Genomic DNA, 16,309 nt, shown 5'->3' with positions numbered 1-16,309 from the left:
AGATTTTAATGGTCTTGCATCAGGAACCCCTCTTTAGGTGGTAATGTTCAGCGTGCCCTGCTCTGTTTGGGGGAACCTTTCTGATCCTTCTGCAGAGTGTGACCCTAGATCTCTGGCCCCAAGTCTTGCCCTGACAGCCCCACTGAACCATAGCTGTCAACCTTCCCATTTTTTGCGGTAAATTCCCTTATTCCAGCGCTGTTTCCCGCTGCTATCCCGGATTGTTAGATATCCCGTAGACTGTCCCCGGGGCAGGTGAGGCTGCTGATCCCTTATTTTCGAGGCTGCTGATCCCTTATTTTCAAATCTGAAAGTTGACAGCTATGCACTGAACTTAAAAACAAATATATGAAATTTGTGTATGGAATGACAAGTGGCAGTACTTCTCTGGAGAACAACAATTCTAATGTGGAGGAATCATCTGAGTTTACACATCTTTTCAGGACCAGGAAAAGGGACAGGGAGAGCCCAGTGACGGTAGGAAGAGGATATATCAGTTGCAGTTTATCCCTCCACGTGCCCATGTGTGTGGGTTGAATACAGTTCAACAATCTCACCTTTGGCAGCAAAAATTAAAAGCATGGGAATTTGGCTGTTTTGAGCAACTCCAGCTATGAAGTAAGCTGGCTTCTCTTTCCTACCCTGCTTTGCAAAGAATCAGGCAACAACTTGTAAAGTTTAAAAATAAGAAGCATTGGTTCACAGCAACAGTAGCAGTCAACACAATGCAGGCAAAATACTTATATTTACTGTATTACCAGCTTCGGGCATATGCCAAAAGCTGGAGCAAGCAGAGGTATGTCTGTACCCAACACTGGTCAAATGAAAAGGAGGGAGGGAGGAAGAAGAAGCAGGTAAACACTACATGCTCCTTCCTCTCCAGGAGCGGAGGGGAAATGACATCACACAGAGCCCTCTCTACCAATTGTATTTCTATGGTCTCGGTATCTGCCTATCGGCAGTGCAGCTCTGTGGACATAGCCCCTTCTCATGCTAACTAGTAAGAAGATGCATTTGTTAGGTTTGACTGCTAATCTCCCACAAGTTCCTCCGGTGATATTCCAAGGGGGGGGGGGTATATGAGTGGAAGCAGATTATCGTTTTCTGCATGGTCACTGCGTTAAAATTGTCCACGGTGGCCGGAAATCTGATTGTGGACTCTACCCGGGTTATGAGCAGATTGCTACCGCCATGACTGTCCCCATATATTGCCGTGTTCCTGCTGCAAACGACTGCATCTCCAGATAATGGGCTCCCTTTGGAAAGGCTCCATTCTGCTGCTAGGACAACATGATAGGGAAAGTTGCACCATGTCTTGCTGATGCATAACTGTTTTGGCACAGGTGGTGCTTCCGTTGTCTGGAGATCTCGGTGCATTCCGGTGGCGTAGCGTGGGGGGTGCAGGGGGGGCCGGCTGCACCGGGCGCAACATCTGGGGGTTAGGGTTAGGGGGCGCAAATCCATGGGTTAGGGGACGCAAATTACTTGCCTTGCCCCGGGTGCTGACAACCCACGCTACGCCACTGGTGCATTCTGTCTGTCCACCACATGCACACATACCCCAGAGATCTTGGGGTGGGGGTTCTCTTGCATAGATATTGCAGCCTGGGGGTGGGGGTGGGAACCCAGATGTCTTAATTTATTTAAATCAAATCCCTTGGCTCATGTCAAGGCACGGGCTTTTGCATAAGCCCCAGAACTGAACCTTCCGTGAGCCAGCTCTTTCGCCCACCTGACTTATCTGCTTTACTGACTCAGATTTAGTAGGGGAGGCTATTGGCTTTTACTTCCTAAAGAATCTGTGCTAGCTGCAAACACATTCATTAGGAGCAAGCATACATTTTCTTTCCCCTCCCCTCCCTTATAATGATAATGAATTGATGCCCTCCGTAGCTTTCCTTGCAACAAGCCAATATTAATCACACCACCTGTACATTAGCAACAACTGCTAGAGAGTTGCTTTCTTTACGGTAATGAAGGCACTATAAGCAGTGTAAAGATGCCAGGCCCTGGTAGTAGTGAATCTCATAAATGAACAGCATTTTAGTAGGAGGGAGACACCTTTTTTCACCCTTATTCCAGTCCCCCCCCTTTTTTTTAAACTCTCGTAGAGACTGCATATGGCTAGTGTTTACGGACAAATGTGGCCACATACAGGCAGACACCATGGACATAAAAAAGCCATCTTTTTGAAATACTTGCAGGTTGCCAGGATAAAACTGAAATTTAGCCATAGAAAATGCCGTGCTAGTTTCAATGATTGCATTCCCTGTGGTCATATCGTGATTTCACTTATGGGAATATGTCTTAAAGAACAGGTAACTGTAGGAGAATTGCAGGGAATATTGACTTCTACTGACATTTTCTCAGTGGGGTGGGGGGACCTGGTTATATAAATTCACCATTAGTGAAAAAAGTGAATAAGAACTAGAGATGTATTGTTCCTTTAAAGTAATGGTGGCATGCAGTGTACTGATTATCAGAGTATTGTGTAGCGATTAATTCTCCCTGGGTCCAAGACCTTTTCTTGTTGTTCCGTGGCTGTGCCTTGAGGACAGATGATCTTACCCACTGACTCAGATCTTATCAAATGTACAGAAAAATCCAAAGACAGATTTTATTTAATCAAGCTTCAATTCATCAGGTAATATCAGATTTTCCCAGGCGACAGTGGTGGAACAACAACAAAAAAGACATTGGATTAGGAGGAATTACTCAGTACATGAATATGGTCAAAATGTGGGTCAAGCGAAAGTGTGGATGAGCCTTGAGCTAAAAGACCAAAACGATCCTGCTTCAAATCACCTCTGACACTAAATCATTAGGTAGGCTTTAGGTAAGGCACTGGTCTCACAGTCTTATTTTCCCTATCTGTAATATGGGGGTGATAGTACTGACCTACCTAGAGAGCAGTTGGGAGGAGATTACTGAGATAATGCATGTGAAATGCTTTGAGTATGTGTAAATGTGAAGCACCAGTATCACATGGAATGATGCAAATTTATGTATATATTGCCTTGCATTCTTATCCTGCCTTTCTTCCATCATGGAACCAAAGGCATGGCCATGCATGAGGCTCCCAGGCAGTCAGTCACCCATCCAAATATTTGCAACCAGGCAGTGGAATGACTTGCGCTGAGAAGATACTCCAATGTGGAGATCAGCCCATTGCCCAGGACCTCCCATTCCTTTCTCCTTCCTTTGTTCCTCCCCTCTTCTGTTGCTTTTAAACATTCAAGAGCTCCTCTTAATGAAACACTTTCTTCCTGGCTGTCTTAAAGCCTGGAGGGGACTCCTTAAAGCTGAGGGAGTTGAAGACTGTGGAGAACTGTGTCCAATCTGAGACCGAAGCACTGCTGGGGAAGGAGAGGAGACCGAGCCTGGAGACGGCATCTGACACTGAAGTGCGACACTCCGCCCCAGCGCAAGAGCTGCCTTCTCTAGGGCTCCGAGGGTCGCGCCCTGCCAGGGGTTTGGGCCGGTTCCATCTTGGGGGCAGCTTCCATAGCCTCCGCCAGGTCTCCTCCTTGGAGAGTTTGGAGGCTGCAAGGTCTGAGTTCCAGAGAAAATTCAGGGAAAGGAGGGCAAACTCAGGTATGGGGAAAGCATGCATGCCCAAGTACTCATTCTAACTACTATGTGCCATTGGGCTGTTGTTGATTGTGTTCCCTTTTGGGGCCTGATAATCCTTGCAGAAGGTGGCTAGGCATGGGGCTCCCCAATTTAGTAAGCTGACGACAGCGTTGTTATCTGCACACATGACAATGACTAAACATTTCTTCCTTGGCTTTTAGAAAGCCCCTTTTTTATAGGGAAACAAACCCACTTAAAGAAGTTCTTGCGTATCAAGGGTCCAGTTCATTGTATGGTAGATCTCTCAATTGAATGTTGGGATTTCTGAAGGAAACTGGCCCTTCTCCCTGTGCCCTACATACAGAAGAAGATGAGAAATGGAGAGGGGAAAGGCACATTCATTCCTGTGAGAGGGCAGGAGCAGATGGGAAACAGCTTCTGGCTCTCTTCCGATTTTGCTCCATGCGCCCAAACATATACTTGGTTGGAGACCCTACACAACTCATGGTTTCAAGACACTGCAAATTAGCCAGGCCAGACCTACATCTTGGATAGGCCTTATTTTTAATCTGGCCCCTCACAGGTCTCTTTTTAATATTCATAAAAATACTCAATGAGCAACCACCCCACCACTGCCAAAAGCGATGGACCAAATAACCTCTGTGATTATAAAGGTAAAGGGACCCCTGACCATTAGGTCCAGTCGTGGCCGACTCTGGGGTTGCGGCGCTCATCTCGCTTTATTGGCCGAGGGAGCCGGCGTACAGCTTCTGGGTCATGTGGCCAGCATAACTAAAACGCTTCTGGCAAACCAGAGCAGCGCACGGAAACAGTGCTTACCTTCCCGCCGGAGTAGTACCTATTTATCTACTTGCACTTTGACGTGCTTTCAAACTGCTAGGTTGGCAGGAACAGGGACCAAGCAACGGGAGTTCACCCTGTCGCAGGGATTCGAACTGCGAACCTTCTGATCTGCAAGTCCTAGGCTCTGTGGTTTAACCCACAGCGCCACCCGCATCCCTTTCTGTGATTATAGCTGGTACCATAATATTCTCCAGCTTTTGAGGAAGCCAGAATTATTTAATTTAGAAGGGGAAGTGACCAGCCCCTTGACATTAACAGCACAGCAGGCAGCATTAAACTGGGAGGGAGCGGAAAGGGACAGAAGTTTGAAGAATATCTGCTCCTGGGTTGATTTCACAAAATTATGTATTTTATGACCCTTATCGGTTGTGTAACGTATATTCAACTCTTCTTGCATCTGTTAGGGATTTGAGCAAGATGCCCACTACCATCTATTTATACTAAACTAGATAGGGAGGACTTTACAACAGGGATGGGGCCAATGTGACCCTCTGGATGTTTGACTAGACATCCAAGCCATCCTTGACCAGAGTTGAATTTTGCTATATTGTCACTCGTTTCACAGTGCTGTTTCCCTAATTCAAAGTATCCCCACCTCACAGAATAGAATATAGGTCCTTTATCTCAAAACTTTATATTTCTGGTAAATACCACTAAAGCAAAACCGCAGTGTCCCATATGTTGGGGGGCAAGAATGATCTCATGATCCTGTTCTCCTATCTCCTTGGCAGTAGGAAGTGAGTTGTTCTGACTTCCTGCATACAGTATGTGGAGTTCTAGGCACTGATGCCATCAGTTGTGAATTTTATTGACAAGCTGGCGATGAAATTTTAATTCCCTTCCTCCCTGTTTCCCCTTCAGAGGCGTCCCATGTCAAGCCCAACCAGAATTCCACCTCAGACTCCGACCTTATGAGATACAGGACAATCAGTCAGATCCCCCAGTTCACCCTCAACTTTGTGGAGTTCAACCTAGAGAAACATCGCTCAGGCTCTACTACAGAGATTGAAATCATCGCACCCCACAAGGTGACAGAGCGCACGCAGAACGTCACCGAAAAGGTCACTCAGGTATGTGGATCCCTCAATGTTCCAACCACCAGGTTTAGAGTGCGGGAGCCAAAGGTGAATTGATGCCAGGACAAGAAGTAGGCCAAAATGATACAAAATAAAATGAAACAAGGAAGAATGGAGAAGACGTATCCTTAACCACTTCAGCTATTAACCTAGTCTTTAAATATCTGGATTATCACCTACTTGGATGTACAGGAACATAGGAGGGAAATGTGAGAGCACACGAGGGCCACAAGCTTAGATGGTGTTGGGTGCATTTATTATTATTATTATTATTATTATTATTATTATTATTATGGATTAGACAGCAGTAGAAAGATCCATAATTTTGTTTAATCCAGGGGTGGGTGACCCTCCAGGCTTTGTTGGATTACTCCCATCAGCTCCACCATGCATGGTCAGGTTTGGTGGCAGTTGTACTCCAACAACATCTGGAGGAATGAAGACAGAGAAACCAGTAGGAGAACACTTCAATCTCCCAGGGCATTCTATACAAGGTCTCAAAGTAGCTGTTTTATTACAAAAGAATTTCAGAAATAGACTGGAAAGAGAAGTTGCTGAATTGCAACTTATTACCAAACTTAAAACCATGGAGAGACCTGATCTGAATAGAGATATTGGATTCTTATCTCATTATATAAAGCTATTTTTAGCCATCTCACCCCTTGCTTTTTCCTGTAAGACCAATTGCAGTCGTTAACAGTCGTCAACCACCCATTCCCACCACCCTTCTGAGTAATACCCCTCCCCACCCTCTCACTATATATAAGGGTCTGGTGACTTCTGTTTCGGTGTATCTGAAGAAGTGTGCATGCACACAAAAGCTCATACCAATAACAAACTTAGTTGGTCTCCAAGGTCTCCAAGGAAGGAATTTTTTTTTATTTTGTTTCGACTACGGCAGACCAACACGGCTACCTACCTGTAACTAGAACATCTGGAGGGTCAAAGGTTTCCTCACCCAGCCCTGGATTAAACAAAGTCATGGATCTTTGTACTGCTGTAGTTGCTCAAGAGAAACTCCCATGTTCAGGGACAGTGTATTCCTGAGTACAGTGGTGCCCCGCAAGACGAATGCCTCGCAAGATGCAAAACCCGCTAGACGAAAGGGTTTTCTGTTTTGGAGGAGCTTCGCAAAACAAATTTCCCTATGGGCTTGCTTCGCAAGACGAAATGTCTTGCGAGTTCCTGCGGGTTCCCCCCCCCTTTCCCCCCCTTTTCCTAAGCCGCTAAGCCGCTTATCAGCTGATCCGCTGATAAGCCGCTTATCAGCGGATCCGCTAAAAGCCGCTAAACCGCTAATAGCGCTAATCCGCTAAGCTGTCAATGGGCTTGCTTCGCAAGACAAAAAAAACGCTATACAAAGAGCCTCACGGAACGGATTAATTTCGTCTTGCCAAGCACCACTGTACTAGATGCTACGTACAAAAAACATGGGCAGGGCCAACTTCATACTCACCTGCTTTGGGGCTTCCTGGAGGCACCTGGCCAGCTACTGTAGGAAAGAGGACTAAACTGAGTTTTAGTTTGGTCCAGGAGGGCATATCTTACACTTTTAATAGCAATGGCAGCCTAGTGGACTTCTCACCCATTTGACCTCATGAGGTTGGTCTTAAGCTTTGCTGGGCACATAGCTCCCCCTAAACTCTTTAAAGCAACCTCTAGGGCATGGTGCTTTCTCAGTGCATTGACTTAGACTTTGTATGGTTTGGTGCCAGGGAGCAGGGAGGACAGTAACAGTTGCAGCCCAGGAGCTGCTGCTAGGCAACAGGATTGATGCCTGATCAGTAGCGACACCAACTTGTCAATACTGGGTCATTAGCTGGCTGGAGGTGACAGGATTAGAGCTGACAGGACATTGCTGAAGGCTGGACAGAAAGGGCAGAGTCTATGAACGCTCTGCTGTCGTGGATCTACCACAGTCATCATCATGCCAGTAAACATCAGCCATTAGTTCTGCAGGCGAAAAAGGTTCTAGGAAGATGCCCCAAGATCCTTAGGTAAAGGCACAGGATCTTGATAGCGTGTGGGTCACATAAACTAATATTCAGTTCATATGGAGAGTCTTAGAGATTGCTCCCATCCCCAGCATTTGTGGGCTAATAAGCATACACGCAGTTTCACTAGACAGCTTTTCTCAAAGCTGTGGGGGTTGCTATGATATCACAGTGCGTAGCTCGCCAGTCTGCTGATTAAGGTAAAGGTAAAGGGACCCCTGACCATTAGGTCCAGTCGTGACCGACTCTGGGGTTGCGGCGCTCATCTTGCTTTACTGGCCGAGGGAGCCAGCTTCCGGGTCATGTGGCCAGCATGACTAAGCCGCTTCTTGCCAACTAGAGCAGTGCATGGAAATGCTGTTTACCTTCCCGCCAGAGCGGTACCTATTTATCTACTTGCACTTTGACATGCTTTCAAACTGCTAGGTTGGCAGGAGCAGGGACTGAACAACGGGAGCTCACCCCATTGCGGGGATTCGAACCGCTGACCTTCTGATCAGCAAGTCCTAGGCTCTGTGGTTTAACCCATAGCGCCACCCACCACCCACGTCTGCTGATTAGCAAGGAGCATAAAGAGCTGTTTGACAGTGGAATGGACTCCCTTGGAATGTGGTGGACTATCCATTGGCGTTTTTTAAGAGGTTGGATGGCCACCTGTCATGGACGAATTAGTTGAGATTTGTGCATTGCAGTGCTTTGGACTAGATGGCCCTCAGAGGTACTTTCCAACAATACAATCATGTGATTCTTTGAAAGAAACAGGGATGCAGGTGGCGCTGTGGTCTAAACTAGGGCTTCCCAATCAGAAGGTTGGCAGTTTGAATCCCTGCGACGGGGTGAGCTCCCGTTATTCAGTTCCTGCTTCTGCCCACCTAGCAGTTCGAAAGCACGTCAAAGTGCAAGTAGATAAATAGGTACCGCTCCGGCAGGAAGATAAACGGTGTTTCCGTGCGCTGCTCTGGTTCACCAGAAGTGGCTTAGTCATGCTGGCCACATGACCCGGAAGCTGTCTGCGGACAAATGCCAGCTCCCTCGGCCTATAGAGCGAGATGAGCGCCACAACCCCAGAGTCGTCCGCGACTGGACCTAACAGTCAGGGGTACCTTTACCATTTTATAAAAGAAACAGGAAAGAATAGAAACTCAGTAGGGTCCTCACCATTTCACCAGTGTCTCAGTCTTTATTTTTTAAAGGGCGTGGGAGGAAGGAGCCTGTTCACACAATCATAGGATGTTGCTGCTCAACCTATGATGAGTCAGCTGGGTGCATCAGACACCATGTTATAGAATTATGCTTCTGATACACTTTCCTGCTGGCATGCCAAAGGCCAAATTCTGCTCATGCTGGTGGATGCATACAACTGGCAAAACTCTAGACTTCTTGCATGCAGAGATAGGTTTGAGAAGGTCTGCAATTGTAACTGACAGAAAGTATGAAGGTTTGGGGTTCATCCTGAAATGGAGCTGAAGAGTGTAGACAGGAGTAGCATTGGTAGCGCTTTCCTCAAACGTGGCCCTGGCTTGTTCCCCATTTGAAGAGGCTTTTTGCTGTGCCCTCCCAAAGCATGTGAGCAAAAAATATTTAATGTTGTGATGATTCTGCAAGGAGGTGTTGGCAGCTGGTAAATCAAACTGTGGGTCTTCCCTGCAAAATGTGTATGGCATTTGTTCTGTGTGTTTTGTATTTCATTCCATCCTGGCCACGTTTCACCAGGTGCATACCTCTTAAGAGGAAAAAGATCACACCGGATCCAGCCTTGCACTGAAAGTTGGGATCTAGGGTAAATGTATGTCTGGGAGTGGCCGCTGAGACGATATAACACTGGTCTTGAAAGACCTTCATTGGCTCCCAGTATGTTTCCGAGCACAATTCAGAGTGTTGGTGCTGATCTTTAAAGCCCTAAACAGCCTCTGCCCTGTATACCTGAAGGAGCGTCTCCGCCCCCATCGTTCTACCCGGACACTGAGGTCCCGCTCTGAGGGCCTTCTGGTGGGTCCCTCACTGCTAGAAGTGAGGTTACAGGGAACCAGGCAGAGGACCTTTTCGGTAGTGGCGCCTGCCCTGTGGAACGCCCTCCCATCAGATGTCAAAGAAATAAACAACTATCTGACTTTTAGAAGACACCTGAAGGCAGCCCTGTTTAGGGAAGTTTTTTTATGTTTGATGCTTTATCATGTTTTTAATAATCTGTTGGGAGCTGCCCAGAGTGGCTGGGGAGGCCTGCCCAGATGGGCGGGGTACAATTATTATTATTATTATTATTATTATTATTATTATTATTATTATTATTAGTGATGGAAAACAGGAGAGAGGGTCGTGGTACTTGAAGAGTTTCCAAAAGTACTACTCACTAACCCCTGCATACCACATGCACGCATGTGCCTGTGTAGTGTATTTCTGAGTGTGATCACAGCTCTTTCCCACCATTCTGGGGAGTGATGTAAGCAACCCAGTGTCTAGGCTAGGGAGCACAGCACCACTCCCCTCTCCCCTCCCTGAGTCTCGCTCCCCGGCTCACACAGGCAGCACTTACTTCCAACACAGAGAGAGAAATGAGTCTGAAACTCAAGCTGAAGCCGGTGAGTGATGAGAGAAAACGGTTTGGAGGGGCTGGGTGCGTATGTATCGGGGGTTAAGCGTTGTTCTTTACACAGGGAGGACAAAAAAAAACAACTTATAATGGAAGCTGGTCATAAGTCAGATTTTCAGGGGGGCAAGCATCCTTCATTTTCCATGCAAACCTCCCTGCTGTTCTGGGCCCCCTTCTGCACAGGTAGGATAATGAGTTGTCGCTATGCCAAGGCTCAGGTAGGCATCAGAATATCATCAAGAATTCATTGGTGATGATGCCTTCCTGCAGGGTGAGACTCAGTGCAAAAGGACAAGGGACTAAAGTCCTACCCCACCATTTGCCAAAACCCACAGTCATTAGATTTGCGGGGCTCCTCTCAAACCCCCGCTACTTATTTCTCTACGGCATGGCTCTCGGATTTTTTTAAACCTTTGAGCGCTTGAATGAAGACACTTGGTGGGCCAAATATCACTGGGTTCACACTTCCTATGGCATTTGCTGCAAACTCCCCTAACTCTTTCACTCATTTTTATAGCGCTGTGTGGATAATGATATGGATGAGGGAGAACTTCGAGGCTGTTCACATTTAAAGACAAATTTGTTCACGAAACAATATGAGAGCCGAAACAGCCATCCTTCAAAATTCTCACTTCTCTGAATTTTGCTGCGCAAACTGCCAGCAAAGTAATGTGTACAAACATGCATATAAATTGGGTAAAGTGTCATGTGCATGTACATGTACCAGTGAAAGATAAGATGCGGAGATGATTTGTTTTGGGGGAAATTGCTTTGCAACGTTGCGTATATCAGGCAAAATTGCATGCAGAAATTTCCACTAACATGCTGGTGAATTTTCACGAGGGCTTTGATAGAAAAAGAAATCTACAAACTGATTTGGAAATGTGGGGACCTGAACTTAAGGGTGGAAAAATGAGAAGCTGAGAGACACATTCATTGCAACACATGTTTCCCCCGATTACATAGGAAATTGCTTGTTGCGGGGTCAACACTGTGAACATTATTCAGGTGTAAAGAGAGTTCATCCATGGTAAACTGAGAAAAAGAAGAAGAATCCTTTTTTAGAAACGACACATACTGATCAGGAAGTTCTGCTTATTTCTGGAGGTGATTGAGGAAGAGGGTTTGGGAGAGGAATATAATCATCGTATTCATAGTATCCATGTAGGTAATGCCGTACAAACCTCAGGAATGCCTTCCTTTTTCATGTGCTTCTAGAAGGATAATATTAGGTAGTAAAGGGGCATAGAGAAGTTGCACAAGTTCTTTATGTTTCTGAAAGATTTAGCTTGTTAAGAATGTTAGGAGTAGTACTCCATAAATGAAAAAAAGAGCATTTGCTAAGAGGGCAAGGCAAGCTGAGCACTTCGGTGAAACTGTGCGCATTTGCAAAGGAGTGGGGCAAGGGTAAGAAGGAAGTCAAAAAGCAAAGACAAACCACTGATGAAATAATGCAATATGAAAACATTAAGAGAATGGAATTATGCAGCCTGGGTGTTTACTTACTGCTGGAGATGTTGAACATGCTGGTTACAGGCATCTGGCCGATATATACCTGTACTAAAGAAAAGAAAAAATGTCAGTAAAGAATAGAGTTTGTTTTAAAGGAAAATGCAAAACCATCCATTATTTTATTTTATTTTTTAAGTCAGTGCGGGGAAAAGGAAGCCATAGAGTTGGCAGGCAGTTTAATGGGCAGCTGGGACCTTTGTGATGGCAGTAAGTTTCACAAGTTGTGCCATGGTTGTTTTATGGAAATTTTTTATAGCTGCAGGTTGAAGTGGAAGACAAGCCCATCTTTCTTGCACCATTCTTCTCCTGAATCCCAAACTTACTTTTACCCCCCACCGGGTAAAGGGTTTATAAGTCTCTTTTCCTGCTGCATTAGTCTTGCACATCAAATACAGAATTGTAATTAAAAAAGAGAGAGAGAATCTTCCAAAACATCATGGTATCATAGTGCTTTAAATGTGCAGGGTGAATGTGGGCTAAATCTGGCAGGCTGCCTCATTGGTGCATGTGTGCTTTTGCAGTCCTTCTGCAGCAGTTAAACTGATGCAATGGTTCTATACCATAGTACTTCACCCTTGCAGTCCCATATCAAGATCAGGGACTCTCATGTGTGCGTGTATTCCAATTCCAGGGAGCATGGGTGAAACAGTCCGGGTCTGTCTCTGTTACAGTGTGTCATGATGTAATTTCTCGGGCACCGCAAATATACATGGCACGAGGCAAACCTCGCTGAAATCAATATGAGCCTTTCAGCCTGCTTCAGTGAGGTTTTTGTGTTCAGAATTTGGCTAACTCGTTATGAACATCTTGGATCTGTTGCCCGGCTTCCCAGACCTCCATGACTCCCATCTCCAGGGTTTGTCACAGCACTTGCGCACTCAACCTTCCCACTGCCTCTTGGAACAATTGGATTTTGGTCACTTTTTCCTATTCCCTGGCCCCTCCCTCAAGAGCCATGTAGCTGGCCTCTTGTCTCTTGATTGGTGCTTTCCTCTCAATCCAGAGACCAGTGATTGATTGGTTTTGATTAATCTCTACCAGGCTACCAAATGCCCTTTGCAGTCCGATGTCTCCTGCATATGCGTGTATGCGTGTATGAGAGACTGAGAGAGGAGCCATCTCATTGCCATGGATGGGATCCGAACTTGACTGCAGACCCAACAGGGAGAAGTTATTTTATTCTTGCTGTATACCGGAGGAATAAGCTACCTGCAAAATGCAGTGCAATGCTGTTGCTTCAGCCATTGCAGTGACACAACCTGCTTCTTAATATCCAGCAAGCTTTGTCACTCAGTATTTTTGTGTTTTCTTAAATTAATACTCATCAGAGCATGTTGCCACTGCAAGGAGGGCTCATGTTCATGTGGAGAAGGATAGGGGTTTTCCTAGTGCTCTGCACCACCCTGGTTTGTTGCATAGGTTGAGCAAAATGGGTCTCAGGTACCGGGGTCCAATGGCATAGTGTGGGTTGCCGACACCTGCAGCGAGTAAGCTGCTGATGCTGCTGGAGGACCTCCACCAGAGCAAAGCGGGGCTGTGGTGCACTGCCTGCCTGCCCGCACAGAGGGGAGCTCGGCCAGCCAATGTGGCCCTTGGCAGGCAAATCCCCCCCGATGCCTGCAAGGAGGAGTTCTGGGCGAAGCCACACTGGGATCAACTCTTGCCTGCCTACTTCCATCTATGGGCTTGAGCTGCTCTACCACCTTTGCCAGGGCGGGGCTCCCCTTGGAAGCTGGGGCCTGCATGGGGGTGCCTGGTTGTACCCCCTCAGAATTTTGCACCCAGGGCCACGGCTACGCCACTGCAGGGGTCACTCAACCATGAGTTGTAGTGTTGCACCAGCATATCAAAATACCCAACATGTGCAACAAATCAAGATGGCCTTGCACAAGTAAGATGTGTGCAAAAATAGGTCAGGATTGGGGGGTAGAGGTAGTCATAGAGGATATTCTAGGTTGTTGGTAATCTTGAGTAACTAATCGTAAGCAGACCACCCCTCTTGTACTCATGCATGAATGTAAGTTCTTTCATTCTGAAATAAGAGGAAGGCAGTATTAAAAAGTAAAGGTTAGCTGTGTTGGCCCATAAGAAAAATCTGTATGAAGGCAAGGTGACTCTGATTCATCTAGGGATGCAGGCAAACCTGGGTAGTAACTGGTATTCCCCCAGTGATGGGGAATCAGACATAGTTATGTTTCTTCTTCCCAGTAAGCCTTTGTCCAATTCAATAACTGCACAGCACTAAAGGAGCCTCTCCAAGCAGAGGCTTGACAACCATATGTCAGGAGTGCTCTGATGGTGTTTCCTGCTTGGCAGGGGGTTGGACTCGATGGCCCTTGTGGTCTCTTCCAACTCTATGATTCTATGATTGATTCCTGGTTGTCTGCTACCTCCTCTTGCCTTCTGCCTTAAGACTTACAAGAGCCAGATTCTTGGCATTGTGATACCAGTCAGGCCCCCTCTTGAAATGACCATGCTGTAAGATGCTGGATTCCCTCCAGGCAGACTGAAGGTGTAAATAGGCGAATAAACCATATTTATTAAAGCTATGGCAGTCTCTGCCGCGTCTCAGTTCTCCAAAGGAACCCAGACCCTGGGTGTGTACCTGGGCCCTTGCCGCCATCCGGCATAAAGAGGGGAAAGCACCCAACTTTTGTAACGGTATTCATGGTCAGAACAGCCTGGGGTTTGAACAGTTGGAGATGGAGAACGTTCTTGTGTGTTCCTTGTGAACTTCCTGTGTTGTTCCCAAGCAGGTTGCTTTTCTTTGAATCAGACTCCAAGCACTTCAAGTAAATTCAAACAGGAATAACTTTATTTAGGTCCACACTGCCTTCCTCCTCTCACTCACCTCTACGGAAACTTCCTTCCTTCCCCAAGTACTTCCCTGGACCCAGGGACTATGTGCACACATCTATAGGATACAGACTGTGATGGGCAAACCTGTGAGATATTTCAGAAAGATTTGCCATATGTGCTCGAATAGCAGCAATAGCTAGGTTAAATGATGTTTGCTATACACCAGTTTCTTGGGGCTTGGTATTTACCCTCTCCCCCATCTCCTGAGCAATAAGAGGCCACAAATTAAGCCTTAAAAATTAAATGGAAAACATGGCTTTTTTAATAGTATTAGAATTTGGTATTGTACTAATGTGGCTTTTATTGGATTGTTATAAATGAAAATAAATTTTAAAAAATATCAAACAAAAATAAATGGAAAACAAATGTTATTTCACAAATACACCTTGGACTACTGCATGACTCACTGCCCCAGCTGTTAGCACCTTAAAAATTAGTGCAATTGCCATGAAAAATGAATCTACAATTAGGTCTGCTTTTAAAGGTTAACGGGAGTTTTGCAAAGGGTCTATGAAATTCACTTTTGAGCTCTTGAGAATTTGGAGCCTTGTGATGATTGGCAGAGCTTATAAACTTGCTCGCTGTTGCAGGAAGGTAGGTCAATCTCTTAAACTAAGGAGAATGCTTACATTTTAGGAACTTGATGACAGAGGGCCCATCCAAGCGGTTTCCCTCTCATCCCATGCTTTCTAGGCGTGGGTCCAAGTAGTTTTGTCTTTGCCCCACTGCTTTCCCCTGGAAAACACATGGATTATTTCTAAATTGGAACAAATGGCCATCCGTGGAAAAACGGATTGCTGTTTGTTCCAATTCAGCGCTGAACCCCAGGTTTTCCCTGGGGGGATGCAGCAGAGCAAAAACAAGGGTGGATGAGACCTTAGATGAAAGGTTTGTTTTCACATGGGAGACTCAAGTCCGGTTTGCTGGGATTCTAACGGGAATGATAAATCTATACCGACAGACATGTTGTGGTGTTAAAAGAAGACCCACCCTTTTCTAAGTCCTTCCTGGGCTTATGTGTCGAACTGGACTGTTGGAGCAATGGGTGGCCACGCCTCCACCCAAAACTTAAGTACCTTCTTCCAATAGCACAAGTGCACTGTCAGGCTTCTGGGAATCGGATCCCTCTCCCGGTGGCAGTAAATAAGCAGATCAAATGAAAGGAGTGTTCTTACCAGTTTGTTCTCGCTGTGATTATTAAAGAAACTAAGGAATGCATTTCTCTCTAGAAATGGTGTTGCTCCCAGTAAAGGTTTACCCCCTCCGTCCCCATTAATCTACGTCACTCCTACATCGGGTAATCTGAGCTTGTTGCGGCTGCGCTCTGTTCTATCACTCTCAAAGCCCGTCTAGTCTTAGGTGAAGGGGGTCGGGAATGCTTTCCAAGGACACTGAATCTGCCAGCTGTCTCTCTCCTGGTGTTTCCTCTTCTAGCTGTTCGTCACCCAGTATTTCCCAGCTTTTCCCCTCTGGACTATGCCCTTCTGCAAACCACTGTTCTAAATCAATACTGTCCTCCTGCCCTTGGGAAGGTTCAGGACAGGGGGGGGGGCTGCTCCCACCATTCCTCCTCAGTCCTGTCCCTGACATGCACACAAGCTGCTACTCCTTCAACACAGAAGTTGTGCTGTTCCTGCCTCTTCAAGTCCCTCTTGTTCCTGGGAGACAATGGGGGTGGGGATGAAGGGGATTCCGCTGCCCCCTCCTCCAGGCGCCATCTCTTCCTCCTAGTGCACCCTGTTCTCCCTCCCCTCTCTCCAACGGCTCAGACCCCTCCCCATCCTCCAGATCCAGTTCCTGCCTCACAGGAGGCACAAACCCCCATAAATTGCTACCTCTTC

At 46.4% G+C, this 16,309-nt stretch overlaps 1 protein-coding gene across 5 annotated transcripts in view; it reads left to right on the top strand.

Annotated features, from left to right (window-relative positions):
* Positions 1 to 16,309, top strand: part of KCNH6 (potassium voltage-gated channel subfamily H member 6) — a 125,915-nt gene that overhangs the window by 77,409 nt on the left and 32,197 nt on the right. For 4 of the 5 annotated variants that reach the window (XM_081837623.1, XM_081837625.1, XM_081837624.1 and 1 more), the window contains 2 exons: positions 3,282 to 3,594; positions 5,299 to 5,507. In XM_081837623.1, coding sequence (XP_081693749.1) covers positions 3,282 to 3,594; positions 5,299 to 5,507 — 522 coding nt within the window. The remainder of the gene's footprint in view (positions 1 to 3,281; positions 3,595 to 5,298; positions 5,508 to 16,309) is intronic. The other variant, XM_081837627.1, reaches the window with a different exon arrangement.

Source organism: Podarcis erhardii (assembly GCF_964252035.2).
Source record: "Podarcis erhardii genome assembly, chromosome: 13".
NCBI lineage: Eukaryota > Metazoa > Chordata > Lepidosauria > Squamata > Lacertidae > Podarcis > Podarcis erhardii.
This window is presented reverse-complemented; position numbering and strand designations above follow the sequence as displayed.